Source organism: Myodes glareolus, chromosome 23 (assembly GCF_982192425.1).
Source record: "Myodes glareolus chromosome 23, mMyoGla1.1, whole genome shotgun sequence".
Taxonomy (NCBI): Eukaryota; Metazoa; Chordata; class Mammalia; order Rodentia; family Cricetidae; genus Myodes; species Myodes glareolus.
The window spans coordinates 58,624,498-58,641,921 of NC_142048.1; the positions used below are offsets into that span (position 1 = coordinate 58,624,498).

Sequence of the window (17,424 nt, forward strand, 5' to 3'; positions counted from 1 at the left end):
ATTTTTTAAATTTACGGAAGACTTGCATTTAAGTTCTAGATCTGTTAGTTGTGGTTCTGGGTTCAACCCCATGAAACCCGTTTTTATAGTAACTGTTTCTCTGTGTTTCCTTCCCTGGGGGCGGGTTTAGTAACTCATGAGGACAAGGTGTCTAGGACTCCATTAAACGCCATGCAACAGAAAACAATTCTGTCAGGCCTTGCTGTTGCGGGAGGAAAGGAAAACAAGAGTATGCAATAGAAACCTGCTAGGCAGCTACTCAACTCCCACTGTGTGTGTGTGGGGGGGCAACCTTCAAGGTTAAGATAGGATTGGCAGACCCTTCAGTTATACGAATGAGAAAACACAGGGTAGGGACACTTGTGGCTCATCTGGAGGATCCAGATTTGACTCCCAGCATCCACATGGCAGCTCACAAACATCTCTAACTCTAGTTCCGAGGGATTGGATGCCCTCTTCTGGCCTCTGAAGACACTACACATACAAGGGCCCATAGACACTTGCAGGTAAAATACCCAATCATGTAAAATAAAAACAAATCTTTTTATAAATGACAAAAATGGAGAGAAATGCTGATCATAAGGTCTCAATAAATACTGTCGACTGTCATGATTTCAGCATGGGAACGGCAGCACTGTGAGGAGCAGGAAACAGCAAGTTGATTTCCAGCCTTAGCACTTCCCAGCCAGTCCTCCAGCTGAGAGGCTTAGGAGAGAATGAGGTGAACCAAGTGTGCTGAGCCTCTGCAAGACCACAAACATGTAACTATTTACAAGTACATACAGTTTGTCATACACTTCTAAGTTCCAGTTCTTGGCAATTCCTCGGGAGTGATCCCCAGTGAGTCTACCTTGGATTCCAATTGCAGCAATTCTAATCTATTTCAAGATGGAAATCATTTTTCAAGCTCGTTCACTGAGTAAAATTAGAAAATGTATTCTAGAATCAGACTGAGAGGTGGGGGAAGGGCATCCTTCGGCCACATTACTCACCTGTTACAGAAATTAGAGATGGAGACTTGGTGACTTAGTGTCACAAACCCATTAACTCCCAGGCCTTGCACCTCCTCCATGCCCATCCTTCAGTAAATCAGTTCTACCAGGTCAAACTTCGTTACTTTCTAGAACGTTGCGGGAAGTTAAGGAAGAGTTGAAGTCATCTGCGGTTTGAACCCCGGCTGGGGGTCTTAGAGCACCCGAGTGCCTGCTTCCCAGCACATCCTCTGCAGCAGACAGTCTGCAACAGAGACTGACCAGAAGGCTTCTTCCAGATGCTTTAAGGCAAGCCACACACTTCCAGTCATCCTCCTTGGGTGGGCACTACTCAATACAGAAGTGTCTTTTCAGGGAAAGCAAGTTACAGACCCATAAAGACCAACTCTAAGACTTTAATCAGCTGGAGTCATAACTAAACACAAATGGGAGGAAAAGAAACCATGAAGACTTCTTAAGAAGGTACTTTATGAAATCTGAAGACAAGGAGACAATGGCAAACAGTTGACAGCATCCATGAGACCGAAGAGATGTCTGGGGCTTAGGCACTCAACAGTAGTTCATATGTAGGAAATATTGCTGATACAGCCTAAATTATGTGCACACAGGATGACTGTCATGTTCTCGGGAAAAGGAAATGCAAGCATGTTCTTCCACACCATTAGAGTAAGATTCATTGCTTTCAGTGAAACAGTTTTATTGAACAATTAGTTACTTTAATGTCCTACAATACATGAATAGAATTTTTAAAAAGACTGAATACAAACTATCTAACATTAATCAAATTGTTCATGTATCAATTTATTGCATGTCAGTACAGAAAAATAAAAAGTATACCTTAAAAGAAATGTAAAAAACAAAACCAAATTAAAAATAAAACTCACTTTCCTTGCCATGGTTAGTGCCCAGGTATGAGGACATTCAAATTTGAGCTATAAAACTTTATTACTATTTCAAAGGAAATATGGCAATAACAAGAATTATGGCTCAGATTATGAAACTGAACTAACTTACTTCATACTGAATGCACCTCACTGTGGAAGCTGAAACTTCAGCATACACTGTACTGACAGAAACTCTGTATAAATTATGCTGCACACACACCCGTGATATACGTATATATTGCACTTTATGTCAAAAAGTATGGGTTATACAGTCCTGTCTTTAATCTACACTTTCATACTACAAAATATAAACGGAGGTATATCTGTGCCCTTGGCCAGCGTTGACTGGGGAGAGGAGGTGCATGCGCACTGAGAACACCAAGGGCTCTGCATTTTCTAGCCAGCCAGCTGAACAAGTGCTCCACTGCCAACTCTAATCTACCTGAGTCACATGAAGACACCTAAGCTCAAGTCAACATCCAAAGGAGGTACTTATGACTAATTCTTTTCCTTTCAGTTTTTAAAAAATAGATAATTATCAAACATGATGGAAAAAAGGCCCAGGGGATGACCAAAGGACTCAAATATGGCAACGATGGCCTCGATTCGTGGTTCTCAACCTTCCTAATGCTGTGACCCTTTAGCACAGTCCCTCATGTTGTGGTGATCCTCAACTATAACATTATTTTTGTGGTTACTTCATAACTGTAATTTGCTACTGTTATGAACCATAATGTAATTATCAGTGTCTTCGGATGGCTTTAGGCGACCCCTGTGAAAGCGTCATTTGATCCAAAGGGTTTGTGACCCACGGTTGGGAACCACTGGCCTAGATGAAATGGTGACTTCCTTCAGTGGATCACCTTACTGACTCCTGATCCTCAGGAAGAAAGGCACGCTAATACAAACCACTAATAAGATCGGCTTCCACGGTAGTTTACATATTATTTAATCATCTCTACCTGACCTATTCCCACCCAAGCCAAATTGAACGGGAGGGCAAGCACAGCAGGCACGAACCCTCAGCTACACACATGCCATCACCTATGATGTCAACAGTGCCATGACCTGTCTCATTTCAAGTGTTTCCAGCCCACCTGTGATTTAAGCTGTTGTGTGACCGACTCATTTTACTGCAACATTTAATGGGTGTCATCATGGTCAAATAAATGTTGTGAAACACAGGGCCATGTTGTACTAGGACGTTGACTGAAAACGGGATTCTGCAATTCTCTGCTATTCATCTCAGCAATTAAGTATCCCCACCTCTCTGTTTAAGAGTGGAGTCACCAACTGCTGTCAAGTGGTTTCTAGTCTATTGACACCTTTTGTCTGTAACAAATACTTTCTTCCTTGTTTGCCGTATTCTCTGTACGATCCTCTTTTTTTTTTTAAAAAAAATCTGGTTTTCTCTATTATTCTTGAAAACAAGGAATTTTAGATTTTTTTCCAAGTAAACCGATCTTGACAGGTTTAGGATAATTTTAGTGTTTACAAATTCATAGTAGCTGAATAATTTAAGATTATCCATTTCTCTCACTGCTATTGAACAATGTGCTAGAAATCGACAGACCATGACCATTCCCCCTAAAGATGACTGATTGAGGTGTAGTCATGTTTCACTGAGACCAAGTGAGAAAGTATTAAAGCTGATGCCGGGGCGTGTCACGGCCCCTGAATGTATGACTTTGTTTTCTATCCCTACTCATCAAAGAAACTGCATCACACACAAAGCTGGTAACAGGAGATGCCCTACAACTCTAAACACAGCTCTGTCTTTGCTGCCTAAGAGACGGTTCCTTGAAGAGGGCAAAGGTGGTAGGTGTGGTAGAGTGTTCTTCCAGCCCTCAAGTCCCAGCCCGCGAATCTGAACAGAAGGAGCAGCAGGGAAAACAGCCGGGAAGGGGAAGGGGTTGCTGTCCTATTTCATCTGGAGAACATGTACAACCCAAGCTGGCTGGTCACTCACCCCTCCAGACCAAGTGACCACAGATGCAGCACTCTGTAAGCGTCAGAAGTGACCAAGTATGCATGAGAGTTCATTTCTGCAGAAAGTACATTCCGCCTGTTACTTTTTCGGTCCTTCCAGCAGATGAACATTCGGGACAGTTGTTCTACACAGCAAAGACTGACAGGATGAAAAGCAGCCTTTAATTGTGTAGTGAATTTACACATACAAAATACACCCTCCATGATGAGTACCAACTCTTTAAAAAACAAGACTCTTTACAATTAATAATTTATAGAAAATCATTATTCTTTAGAAATTATACTCGCTATACATTATTATTTTCTAAACATTGGCATAGAATGAAGGCTAAGAATGCTACTTGGCAAAAGTATTTCTAGCCCTATGTTCATGGAAAGTTTTAAATTAAGGTCAAGATTATTGACTGATTATTACTCTGCTCTAGCTGCTTGTGGAAGGTCAATAAATATAGCTAAGTGATCTGCAGTCGTGTAGGCGCGCTGACCTAATGCGCAGGGCTCAAGCGCATCTATCTGGTGATAGTGAGGACTGCGGGGAAGGGCTTGGCAGGTCTGACGTCATGGCTGCATGCTAGCACACGTTCACAGGCTTCAGAGGCTTGCTACTTTGTCAAGCACAACCTCCTGCCCTCAACTCCTTAACGCTACCTGTGTGACAGGCTGGCCAAAGCTTTGGGACCTTTCAGACCCAGCTGGAGCACGGACAGACTGTCTACAACTGTCACTTTCTATAGAGCCCCGTTACACACAACTGAAATATTAAGTCATACTTGGTTATTTGCTTTTGCGGTTTTCTTTCATGATGTAATTTACTTGCACAAAGTACATAAATGATGCTTGTCTCTATCAGGACAGACACATCCCAGGTACTGCGACTTCAGTCAGATGGACATTGCATAAGGCTGTGTGCACACACTGGTTGAGACAATCTACCTCAACTATTGGCTAGTTCTAGCCCTTGCTGCGGCTGTTACTGTTTTAGCTGGAGATTCATAAACTGGCAGAGGCTAAAATTCTGTTTAACTAAAATCACGAATGTTACAAAGTTCAATGTGCAAAGAAAGCTACAGTACAATGCTAACTTCCTAGCCACGAGCCATGATGCAGACAGTACCTCACAGAAACACAGTACATCTACATTGGAAAATGGTCCTGTTTATTATTAGGAAAAAGCCGGATCTCAGCAGCAGAGCAGAGAATCTGCTCACAGGCCTCACACTCATTCCTCACCACAAACAAAATAGAGTTTACATAAAAATAGATATAACCCAGGAAACCATATACATTGGCATGTGACCAGAGTTATTTACATTAAAAATATCGCATTGCATAAGTCAAGAATAAAACACCACCATGCACTTCATCTTAATGTTTAAGGTGACAACGCAGTAGCACTAGGCTTGCTTACCGTGATTGTCCCAATATTTACTAAAGGAATGACATCTGAAGGTTTCTTGTTTGCGTCTCCATCTGATTACAACATAGAGTTTACCACTTTACCAACAGGAAACTTTTGGATGAGCTCTAGCACACCAGCATCTTAAACTAAAGACAAGGGTGTTAACCAGGCTAGAAGTTCTGGTGGGACAATGAAAGATCTCAAGAACAGTTCTGAAAATACGGAGAGTTATAGGACGGAGTGCTGAGGCCCGTCAACGCTCAGTCGCTGTGCAGACCCCGTGAACACACACCCAGAGTGGACGTCACTCTACACAAACCGAAACCCAAGGCATCCATCGAGAGGGTGGCATTAGATGATGGTGACGTTGGATGATGTTTTCGTCATTCCCTCAGGAGAAGGACTCTTGACCACTTCCTTGATGAACTGCTCGAGCGCAGTGAAGTAGCCCTGGCACTGCCACGTGTCGTTGTGCGTCCCGTCTGGGAAAATGGCCAGTCTCTTAGTCCGGGACGGGGACAGCTCGTAGAGCTGCTTCATCATCACGGGCGGAATCAACTGGTCAGAGAGGCCAGAGATGAAGAGAGAAGGCATCCTGCACTGGGAGATCTTCCTGTAGGACAGAAACTTATTTTTATAGCACCATAGAGGAAGATACCGCATTGGGAAGAAGGAAAATAGTGTGCTGGCCATGTGTGGGATGCTTAGGAATGTGTTCTCCACCATGATGGCTGAAATCCTGTGAGAATTCTCGGAAGCCAAGTGAATGGCCACCGCTCCTCCTAGGGAGCGGCCAAAAAGGAAAACCTTTGTTTTATCGAGGTCAGGTCTAGTCATCACATAGTCTAGCACAGCTTCAGAATCCAAATACAGTCCTTCTTCACTGGCTTCTCCTTCGCTTTTCCCATACCCCCGATAGTCAACCAGCACGAGATTCACTTTGAGGTTCACCAGCATAAGCAGTGCGTTTGGTAATCTGTGGCCTATGTTGCCCGCATTCCCGTGAAAATAAATTATAGTTGGGGAGTAGGGGGAATTGTCTCCAGTGTATCTCACCAAGATCAGATTCAGGCGCACTCCATCTTTGGTTCTGATGAAAATATTCTCATGTGGAATCCCCGTGGGCATGGGAACATAGAGGCGGGAAGAGGACGGCTGTTCTGGAAAGTAGAGCAAGACATCCTGGAACTTATACAGGATCCCTGCGATGGACACGAATATCAGCAGAAGTAAGACAATGCCTCCGTACAGATGAAAAGTCACTATCAAAGGCAAAAGCGAGATGCGGCAGAGAGCCCAAGACCAGGATGCCAAGGCTAGGAGCCATCTTTCAATAAAGTTCCACAGCATCCAGGATTTTTCCATGGTAGCTCCACGTAGGTATCCTAGGAGACACAGAGAGAACCAGTGACTCAGCAGCACCCTGACTTCAGAGGTAAGACCTACCATGAAAAGTGCTCAGTACTCTAGGACTCTGTCCTCACAATTCCTTACTAGCTCTACACTCTGTCTTCCCAGCCCGCAGTCACACCGTGAAAAGGCGCTTAAAACAAAATTTTAAGACCATTTCCATTTTTGTCCACAAGGAGATGGAGACGTGGGTCTGGCTGCAGTTCTAGCTCTACAATAATTCATGAGGCAGCACGCTTCTTAGAGCCCCTCTTTCCCTCACTTCTTTCAACCCTTATACATTGGTCAAGAGTCAGTTATTTCATAAAGGAGTTTCTTTTACTATTGCTTCATCTGTTGCTACACTCAGCTTTTTTTCCTTAAAGATTCTATAAACAGTCAATTCTATATACAGACAACTTTGAGCAACTTCTGATCCTCCTGCCTCCGCATCTCCAGTGCTAGGATTACAGCGTTACACCATTATGTTCAGTTTTATATGATGCTGGAAGCTAAACCAGGGGTTCCAGCATGCTAGGCAATTGAAATCATGCCCCCAGCCCCCACATCTTCTTGCTTGGATTTTTATTAAAAGCAATCACGTTGAACATAAATAATAGCATAACCCTTTTATCTTTAATTTCTGAAGTAAACAACACCATTGTTGTTTTGTTATAGGAAAAGAAACACTGAAGGTCAAATAAAAACACAACTTAAAGAAAAAAATACCCAAGCACTGCAGGTATTAAATGTGGCTAAAGCACAACGGTAGGATGCAGTCAAGACACACTCAACAGACCACTGCAGTCGCTGCTTGCTTACCGCATGCTCCCTGTTGCCTGTCAACAGTTCACACAGAGCTACTTTATCGCTTGGGGCAGCAGACCCTGACGGCGCATGGCATGCAAGCTTCCCATGTAAAGCTTGAACTTATTTTTTAATTGGATTAAGGAAAACTGAAAGAAAGTGGCTCCAACTTGACATAAAATACAACGGCCGTGGAGGCAGCATATATAGGTCAATAAGAGAACATCTGCTAGCATGTGTCAAGCCTGGGATTTCATCCCCAGCTCTGCAAAGTAACAGGAACAATGACAATGATTTTAATTATGACCAAAAAACAGATTTAAAAGGTTTGGAATAATATACACTCATTGAGCCTGCATACACATTGGAGCATTGCAAAATATGGTAAGATATCATTTAAGAAGCAAGTCAAAATCCTTATTGCTCTTTTCATAGCCCACTTAGTTATCTGACAGAGCTGTCAATGATGAGTGGCCAACAATAAGGAACTCAAGGCTCCTCACAGTGACTCCCTAGACAAAATCACATGGAAACCACACTGCCCTTACGCCTCTGTTCAACAGCTCCCACTCTATCATCTAACTCCACTCTAACTCAATAGGAAAAAGCAAGCTGAAACCGCACTAGAAACCCGTGGCTATGGAAAGTGTGTCTGCAATTGGATAAGTAACTTAGTTTTCAAATAAAAGACAAAAGAAAAACGTGTAAGGAGAACTAGAAAGCCCAACATACACAGAGGAAGCACATTCGGAATTCAAACCCACATTTAGGTCTGCTTAGACTACTCTACAGCTATAATTCTCATTACTACAGCCCCAGCCCCTCTTCTTGTCTAAATTCTGTATCCCTCAAAGCTATGCATTCAGAACCGAAATGTCTAAGAAAATGATCAGCTTGCTAAAACAGGATATTCTGAGCAGAGGGTACTTAAGCCATTTGTCTGAATGTGTAAATGATTAGCAATAAGTAATAAACTTTGGAGTTTCAAAAAAAAGATCCTCAAAGCCACCTTAAAGGACAATAAAATTTTGACAACAAAAAATAATAAACATAACTTACAATGAGTGATTCCATGACAATGCAGGAATAATTGAGTTCATTTTGAAGAATACCAATTGAACCTGAGTTTTTAGAATAGATTAATAAACATGTATGTTTCCTTCATACTGACAGACTATGGTTCAGAAAGAAACCACATAACCCAGTCTGTTTGCCTCATTCCACCATCCACCTCAAAGATACTCTAAGGGGAATGGCAACATGCGAATGTAATTTCAAGAAGGACCTTCAGTCTGCTAATTCAGTCGAACAGTCAGAAAAGCAGTCGCCCTGAGCTATCCACCGAGATGCACTATCAACTACATACAGGCCAGATGCTCTGACAAAGAAAAGGAGTCAGCGGCACAGAGCTATGACCAGCACGGATGAGGGCTCTGTTTCTAGTCTGCTAACCAGATAAAGGGTTCATAAGAGCTCCTCCTTCGGCATATAAAAAGCAACCAGCATTTAGCCTTCAGGCCTATTTCCCTGGACAGTTGAGCTTCTGTGTGGCACTGCGAGCTGTTGGTGAGCTCCATCATGGCTGAGAACAGTGAAGGGCTACAGGCAAGTTTCAGTGAGGGCGCCTCTGAGCGGGGTGCCATATGGAACAGTATGTCCTCTGCTGGGTGTTGGAGTCTACGCCCATGGACTGTTAACAAGACAGGGTTGTGAGAAGCAGGGAACAGCTGTACTGTGTGGGACCTACTCCCCCTCATGTGCTATCTTCCCACCATACCTGAGCTACCAATGGGAAAGATATACTTGATGCCAGCATAGCTCTCGCGAAGTCGCCACTGAACAATGCAGAGCTTGGCTGGTGCCTTGTGCAACACTTAGGTCTTCCGAGTCTGAATGTCCAGCTAACTCCAAGACTTGGTCATGTACCATGGCTCAGGTAATCAACTGTACCTCAAAGTATGTACCATATGGCAAAATATTTATGAGTTATCAACAGAAAAGAATAAATATTTGTCAAATGATTTTGCATGCCAGAATGCATTTTATACTGACATCTTAGCATCCCAACCAGAAGTAATGGGTTTACTCAAAGTTGAGATTTTTCCCAATAGATGGGTTGTGCAGTAAGAAGCAGACCAGTTTACAAAGAATATAGATTCACTAGTATTAATCTCTTCCACACCATTCTTCCGTATCATTGCTGTATGGTTTCAGCCTGTGTCTAATATCTGATTTCATGATTCTCAATCCTGTCCTTACCATGTTATCAGACATGACTTGATGACATTACACAGATGTTTCTGAAAACCCTCAATACGGGCTTACCCACTGCCAGGAAACTCCTAAGAATGACATGAGAAAAAGCTCACTGGCCAGCATCTCCACCTGACCGTGGCCACCACTGCCAACAACTCCATCACCATCAGACCCTCTCCTCTCCAGTGGACTCCTCAGCAGGCTCTGTCCAGTGTCTGCTCACTGCTGGGACAGTTCAGAATTGGCTGTCCCCAGTAATCCTCAGAAGACATGGAGTTTCAGGAAGCATGGGCTACTAGGAAGTTAGGACACTAAGGGGGGGGATTTTCTCTATCAATCATACTCTGCCACTATGCATTGCCCTGTACACACACAAAGCAAGGAGCACAGTGAACGTCTCTGCCTTTTAACAATAATTTTTCTCAAGAAAACTGTTCTGCAGGAATGGAAGCAAGCACTGTTTTCCCTTAGTGATTTCATTCTCAAAGCTCTCGGCACATACTTGTATGAATTAGTCCTTGTTGGCATGTCTGTTCTTCACCTACATTCCCATCTCTCTGTTCTCTAACTCCTGATGCCTCACTGACAGCTCAAACTTCCCCAAGCTAAACACACACCCTTCTCTACTAACTCCTTATGTTAACTATACTCAAAAAAGTATGGTGTGCTGTAGGTACCAAGGTCTTTTTCCCTTCTCCTGGCGATTCACAGGGCAGGGCCGTGTGACCTCCGGCTCCCTGGAGATTCTGCACTAGCACTGGCTTGAGGGGATAACTTAGCAAGTACCTGGTTCTCTTTGTTATGGTGATTCCACCTGTATTCAAGATTCTAGCAGTGGGCTCCACACGCCTGGCCTCCCCCAGCTGATTCTGCCTGAGGCACGGGGGCCTTTATTCTCCTTCCTGCTTCTGTTGGGAGGAGGCCTTGCCCTTCTGATCCCGCTTGCCCACTTCTATAAATACCCGACTTGAGTTTAATAAAGTTGCCATTTACTCTTGGTAAATGAGCAAGGTCTCTTTTTTGTGTGTGTCTCTTTAAACCCTCAGGACAGTCGTTCATTCTCGTGGGCCCGAGTTCGGGAAGGCGCGCGCCTGGATCGGGTGTGGGTATCCACAGAAAAGTGCGGGGTCTTACAGTGTGCAAGAATTACGCATTATAGTATCAATGTCACCAACCATGCACGACAGAATAAACCTGCCTGACTTATGTATGAATGAGAAATGCTTTCTGAGCCGCATGCTCTGGGGCAGCACACTGCTGCTAGTAAGCACGTCTCAGGAACAGAACACAAGGATCTGTTAGCAGGCAAAGTCAGGGTGGACAGACTTGTTCTCCTGTAAGAGAGCTGCTCCCGAGACACAAATGTGAAGTTACATCTTAGACTGTGTCAGAATTGCAACCAAGATGCACTTTATAAGTATGGTACTCACTTGGCGAGCTCCTGCATCCCAATTACATCTCTTCACTTCTCTAGTGCTCTGATGTTTCCTGTCTACATCTCTGGTTGATACACGCAGCTAGGATTTAAATGTGCAGGATCAGCACTTACCCCCAGCTCATGGCACTGTTTTAGGAGAGGTGTGGCCTTCAGACCTGAGAGTTATAGCCCAGCTCCACTTCTGGCACAAGAAGTCTTTGCTTCCTGGCGAGTGCCATGTAAAGGTGCTGTAGCCTGCCCGCCATCAGGCTTCGGCCACTGCCATGCAATTTCTGCCTCTTCTTTACAGGGCCTCAGTGAGGCACAAGGAAAACTAACTCCTATGTGACACCAACCAATTGGAGGCTGAGATGAAAAACTACTCAAAAGTACTGAGCACACTGGTCATGCTCACCTAACCTCCTCAGCCGGGCTGGAGAGATGGTTCCAGGGTTAAGAGTGCTTACTGCTCATTCAATTCCCAACACCCACACGGCAGCTCACAACCACCTGATCACACATGCACATAAAATATGAGACAGAACATTTAACCACCTTATAAACTAGTGTTTGAAAAATGGAGTTCAGAATCAAAGTTACACTGCCCCTAGAATACTGCTGGAGGCCCCAGGGGCGCTGTCAAAGCCATCAGAATACTCGCCCTTAACAGCTGGCCTCCCAGCTTTGTCTCTATGCGAGCTCATTAAGCAGCGCTAAGACATCTTACTATGCTACACCACTTAATGTTCGAGGGCAATGTCACAGACAAAGATGCGACTCTGACCCCTGCTGCTTAAATTCTGCACTTTTGAATATGATCAATACACCAGTTTTGATGTTGTGTGGCCCGTGACCTGCTGAGTCCTCTTAAACAGCCTTGAGCTGCTCACATGGCAGACACACTCATGACTGTACCTGCCTCACACAAGTTCGTGCAGTTACAGAGGAAACTAAAGAAACCAAAGATCACAGTCATCCATAACACAGCAAAGCAGGCGTCAACCTTCAGGGCCTGTCATCACAAAGGGAAAACTCGAGCATCTTTTAAGAGCAGGACAGAGCACATTTGCAGAGCTAGAATTCTTTCTCTCCATTAAGCAGCTGTCTGTGCCACTTATTTTTAATCACTTAGCACAATTATTCATGGAAACACCAAGGATTCAAAATAATCTAAATACATACTTGGCAAGGACAGCAGAGAAAATTAGAGCAGCTAGGAGCTGTGAGCTGAGGCCCCAGCTGAGATGCATGGTTTTATGCTCCAAGTTCTCGAAAGATGGCAGACATCTGGAGCTGCTCCAGAGCCTGTGCAGGGCCCACAGATCAGCACTGTCTTCACAGCAACACCATGGTGCTGCCCACCTTTCCAGTGTCTGACATCACAGCGACACCATGGTGCTGCCCACCTTTCCAGTGTTTGACATCTGCTGTGCATATGCAACAATGGTCGAGACTCGTGCCTGAGCAAGAGCCTATGTGCAGAGCAAACAGGCAAGACTTCCCTCCCGTCCCAACCATGAGCTTGGTGAGGAAGGGGAAAGGCAGGAGTCATGTGACAGTACTAAAGATGCAGTAAAAACTGACGCCTGTATGCTAATACCTTTAAAGCTTGCATGGGATGCATGGTATCAGAAGCGCACATGAAGTGCAGGTTACACTGGTTGCTGTCTCATAGTGACAGTTTTGCTTTAATAGGCAACTTACAAACCAAGGTCAGTATTACATTTATGCAGACATATGTGTTTACAAGGCCTTTTTTGGGGGAAATGAATGAAGTTCAAATTTCTAATACTTGACAACTCTGCGTGGTGGTGATACTAGCAAGGGTGATTTCTGGCAAGTGATTAGATGTGTTACCATCTGCAGGAAATGCTGAATTCAGTGAACACACTCTAAGTGGTCAGACACTATGCAGGAGTTTAGGTTGTCAGGAGGGTAATGTGACACACTCATTTCAGACCTAAGACAGATACAGTGGGCCTCACTGCCTGAGCATCAAGACTTCCTTCACAGGTTCCCAACACTACAGTGTAAGTTACCTTTAAGTAAACTGCCCCTAAATGTGTAGCAGCAGCAGCAGCAGCAGCAGCAGCAGCAAACACTTTATTCCTTCACCTACAGTCACAGCCATGTGTGTGTCATCTTATGCATGCTTTACCTACAGGAGCTCGGATGCAGAAGTCTCACTAAGCAGATACTAAAGTGAAGTTGAAAATGTTAATCAGTACCATAGTCCTACTTCTGCAAGTACAGGAGGTTTACAAGAAATGTCGCTTGCTATTTTGTCATGGATTTATTACTAATTCACAAACTCTCACTTTTAATTTATAACACAATAAAATACTATACAACCCAAACTTCTTGAGTCCTCAATAATTTCTCAAAATTTGTAAGAGGTCCTGAAGGTTGGAGAGATGGTTCTGTGGTTAAGAGGAAATACTACTCTTAGAGAGAACCAGAGTTCAGCTCTTGGAGCCCAGGCTGGACACCTGAACACCTCTCCACAGCTCAGGAGATCCAACACTCTCCTCTGAACTGTGAGGGCACTTGCTTTAGGTGTACATGTACACACACATACAAACACGAGAGTGCATGTATGTTAAAAAATAAAAACCAATTTTTAAAAAATAGCACGGTCCTGAAATCAAAGTCTGAGCGCCACTCTTTAAGACAAGTCACTCTATGGCCTTCCCCATGAGTCCTGAAATTCGGAGCAGCATACTATTTAAATCCTTCATGCAATAGGTTCTTCACCCCTAACATCACACCTGAAAGAGTAACAAGTGTAAGAATAATTGAAATGCAGCTATAGGAGTAAAAGTGTTTTAATTGTCACTGTGGTAATAAATTAGACTGGTCAAATCTATTTCTTTATCACGGACAAGTATATTTTTTAATAAAGGTCGTAAGTACCTCACAGATATAATCTTTCTCTACTTACTCTAATTATTTTAAAGTGGAAAAGAGTGTAGTTTATACTTGTTAACTGATGCTACCGACATCAAGAGATCTTTGAAAACCACCTCTGTGAATCACAATGTTTAGCTGGCTGTAAACCATTAAGAGCGGTGAGCACAGGTCCCTGCTGATAACCGCATCACCAGGGAACAACCTCAAGATGTTCATTAGTACTCCGGGGGAATTCACAGATCCCAGTCACCTTTCAAGGAACACAGAACTCCATTCTCGTATCAACGTTTCTCGTCTGCTGGTAAGCGCTGGGAAGTTCTGACACTGTGCCAGCTGCACAGCTGACACGCAAACACAAATAGCTACTCTCGGTGTGCTGAAGACACCACGGCACGAGCTAGCTGTGTCCCTGATGGCTGCCCACATGCCATCATAATGAGAAAGTGTGTTCTAATAGTCCTAGGGGACAGATGAGCAGATCTGCCTACACAGACGCTGGACGGACTGTCGGGTCCAGAGAGCATTCAAACCTGAAGCAGACACTTCCACATTACACCAGGTAGGAATTTAGAATCATCTTTGTGCTTTTCCCCTGGAAAACACCAAGGATGAGCAAAAGCAGTCATCTTAGAAAAAAACTTGGATGATACATTATTGTCACCATGAAAGCCAGTAACAATTTGTTCTGAGATTTTATCTGCAAGTAAGAAAATGGTAAACAACAAAAAGAAACTCTCAAGCCTGAAATGTAAACACTGACGATACATTGTAGAATGGCAAGCTATTGTAAACAGGCCAAATTTTAGGTATTAAGCTGACATTTATTTTCTTATATGAAGCAGGCTTCCTAGAAGTACCTAGGCTCTAGGCTCCTGGGGTCACTCCAAACTGTGGAAAACCTGCACCCCAAACAAACAAACTTAGCAGGATGCACTGCTTTGGGATCTAAGACTTATGAGACTCAGTGGCATAAAATGTATAAGGTGTTCGGAAGCTTTGCCACTTGCCAAACATCATAATTACAAGAACCAGGGCTTGTCCTAGATCTATTCGAAAGTGGGTGTTTAAGGGCCTGAGGATTTCCTGAGGCAGAGCAACAGCCATTAGAAAGGTATCTGGAGCTCACTGGACGAACAAACCAGAGAACATAAACAATCTCCCTGAGGTAGCAGAGCCCAATAGCGCCTGGGTTTCTGCACTATGCACCGCAGTCGGTCCAGCAGAGTCTGACCAGGAAATCATTCAGAAGATAAGCTGCCACCAGTGTTCTGGGGAAAGGCAGCAAGCCAAGCACTACCTGTAGGCTCAGCCTGTCTTCAACTTGCTTGGTCTTTTTGACTATTTCCTAATATACAACGGCCGGGTGAAGCATTTACTTGAAATGCGGCTAAGACGCGGTGATAAGCGCTGCCACTCAAGCGTTTTATTACAAGCCATAGCCAAGGAAGTCTCAGTAAACATGTCGAATCCCAGCTAAGTCACAGCAATGACTCACTGGTCGTTAGACATTTGCATGTGGTGAAGTTATTGGGGTAAGGCTTCATTTTTCTGTGAGAATCCAGCTCAGATTACAGAGCCTCCAGAACACTTCCCTTGGACCTTCCTCCTTCCTGCCACCAGTTCCACGCTGTAGTCTGTGCCAACTTAGGTGCCGGTATTTACCCATGTGGTGACGAGCCTGCTGACACAGGCTGAGAGTTCCTGGGTGGCAGTGACCTTATGTTACTCCACTGAACACTTTCAATGCACAGCGAGACCCAAGGTGTGCTGCGAATAAGTCCAACTCAGTCACAGCTCAGCTGGGTGAGTCTCAGGCATTAACTCTACACGGACCGTCACTAATTCTCAGGGAGACAGAACAGTGCTTTAGAAAAGAACACGTCTAAACACAAACACACGCGCGCACACATACACGCAAGTACTAACTCAAGCCAGAAGACAAGGTGGATCGACAAACAAACCAACAACAAAACCCTCCAAAACCAAACGTCAAACTTTAAGCCAGTGGGCCACTCTGCCTAGTAAAAAGTGCAAAACAGATAAAGGGGGTCAATTTAAGGTTGACAGCTCAGACAAGCACACTCCCTGACGCCTTCTAGCTTCACACTGACGGTGGCACAAGTCTAGCCCTGGCCAAGTGACTTCAAACGTGCAGAAACTCTTGATCTGAAGGCCCCGTGGCTTGCAGCCGCGGGGTTCGCAGGTCTGCACCTGTTACAGAAAATCCCAAACCGGGGCTTTTGGTGACCGACTGCTCCGGAAGGAGGGGACGGGACCGAGGGCGACACGGACTCGGGCTCCGAGGAGCCGGGGTGCGAAGGTCGGGGAGGCCGCCCGCCATCCCGTCCGCCCGCCCGTCCCCGCCGCACTCACTCAGGCTCGCGGGCGGACTGCGCAGTCGGCCGCGGGCTCGGAACCCGGATCCGCGCAGCAGCGAGGCCCCGCGCCGCCCCCGCCGCTCCTCATCATCCTCCTCCCGCCTAAGGGCCGCCGTCGCCACGGTCTAGCCCGGGGCTCCCGCACTTCCGGCTCGCGCTCGGGGTCGCTGGCAAATGCCCCCGCCGGCCCCCCACATAACCTGCTCTCCGGCTTCCTCCCCGGAGTCGGAAGCCGGGCTGTGCTTCTGGGCATGCGCCGGGCGCCAGGCTCTGCCCTCGCGCTACGGTGGCCTGTTCGGGGCAAGATAACGACTCTACGTTTGCAGTTCGTGCCGTCTGCACCCGCTGCAGGGAGCCAGGACTCGAATTCCAGAGGCCAAACGCTGCCCTGTTTTTTTTGTTTGTTTGTTTATTTTACTTCATTTTTAATTTTTTTTTTTTACCGTCACTGAGGCGAACCTGTCAAGGCAGATGACGTCTTACTCTTACAGTCTCTTCGAACTCTCCCAGACGTCTCTGCCTCTGGTTAGGCCCTCCCTTTTATCTACACTACACTTACTTTTACACCATACCCAGAAGAGCCCCTGTCCTTCTCTCTCTCTCTCTCTCTCTCTCTCTCTTTCTCTCTCTCTCTCTCTCTCTTTTTTATTCTATGGGTGAAAACAAAAGAAATCAAATTTGTTTTTTTCCATGAACCGGGTGGCTAAAACAATACATCATTGTCAGGGCTCTGAGTCGATTTCCAGTTTTCCTCGTCAGGCTGAGTTCTGCCTGTGTCTGACGTTGGAGCCCAGGAGCGGTGGAATCAGGCACAAGAGCTGTTTCCCTGGACCAGCAAGTGGGGCCTCCTACCTGTGGCTCTACATCACCGGGAACAGGCGGGAGATCAGGATGAACTAAACAGGAAATTGACCTGTCCACTTTGGACTAGCCCTGAACTGTTGTTGGTGTCTGTTATTCTCCCGGGAAACTACATTTCCCAGCAGCATATGCGCTGGTTGAT

The 17,424-nt window shown here is 45.0% G+C and overlaps 1 protein-coding gene across 2 annotated transcripts; it reads right to left on the bottom strand.

Moving 5' to 3' along the window:
- Nucleotides 1-4,005: 4,005 nt before the first annotated feature.
- On the bottom strand, nucleotides 4,006-17,410 carry Abhd13 (abhydrolase domain containing 13). 2 transcript variants are annotated; one of them, XM_085680616.2, is made up of 2 exons: nucleotides 17,274-17,410; nucleotides 4,006-6,649 (listed from the first exon to the last, which is right to left on the bottom strand). In XM_085680616.2, the coding sequence occupies exon 2, from the start codon at nucleotides 6,627-6,629 to the stop codon at nucleotides 5,616-5,618; it is 1,014 nt and encodes a 337-aa protein (XP_085536742.1). In that variant the 5' UTR covers nucleotides 6,630-6,649; nucleotides 17,274-17,410; the 3' UTR covers nucleotides 4,006-5,615. The 2 variants fall into 2 exon arrangements, with proteins under 2 accessions (XP_085536742.1, XP_048312120.2); XM_048456163.3 differs by lacking the exon at nucleotides 17,274-17,410 and adding an exon at nucleotides 16,417-16,649.
- Between the last annotated feature and the right edge of the window lie 14 nt (nucleotides 17,411-17,424).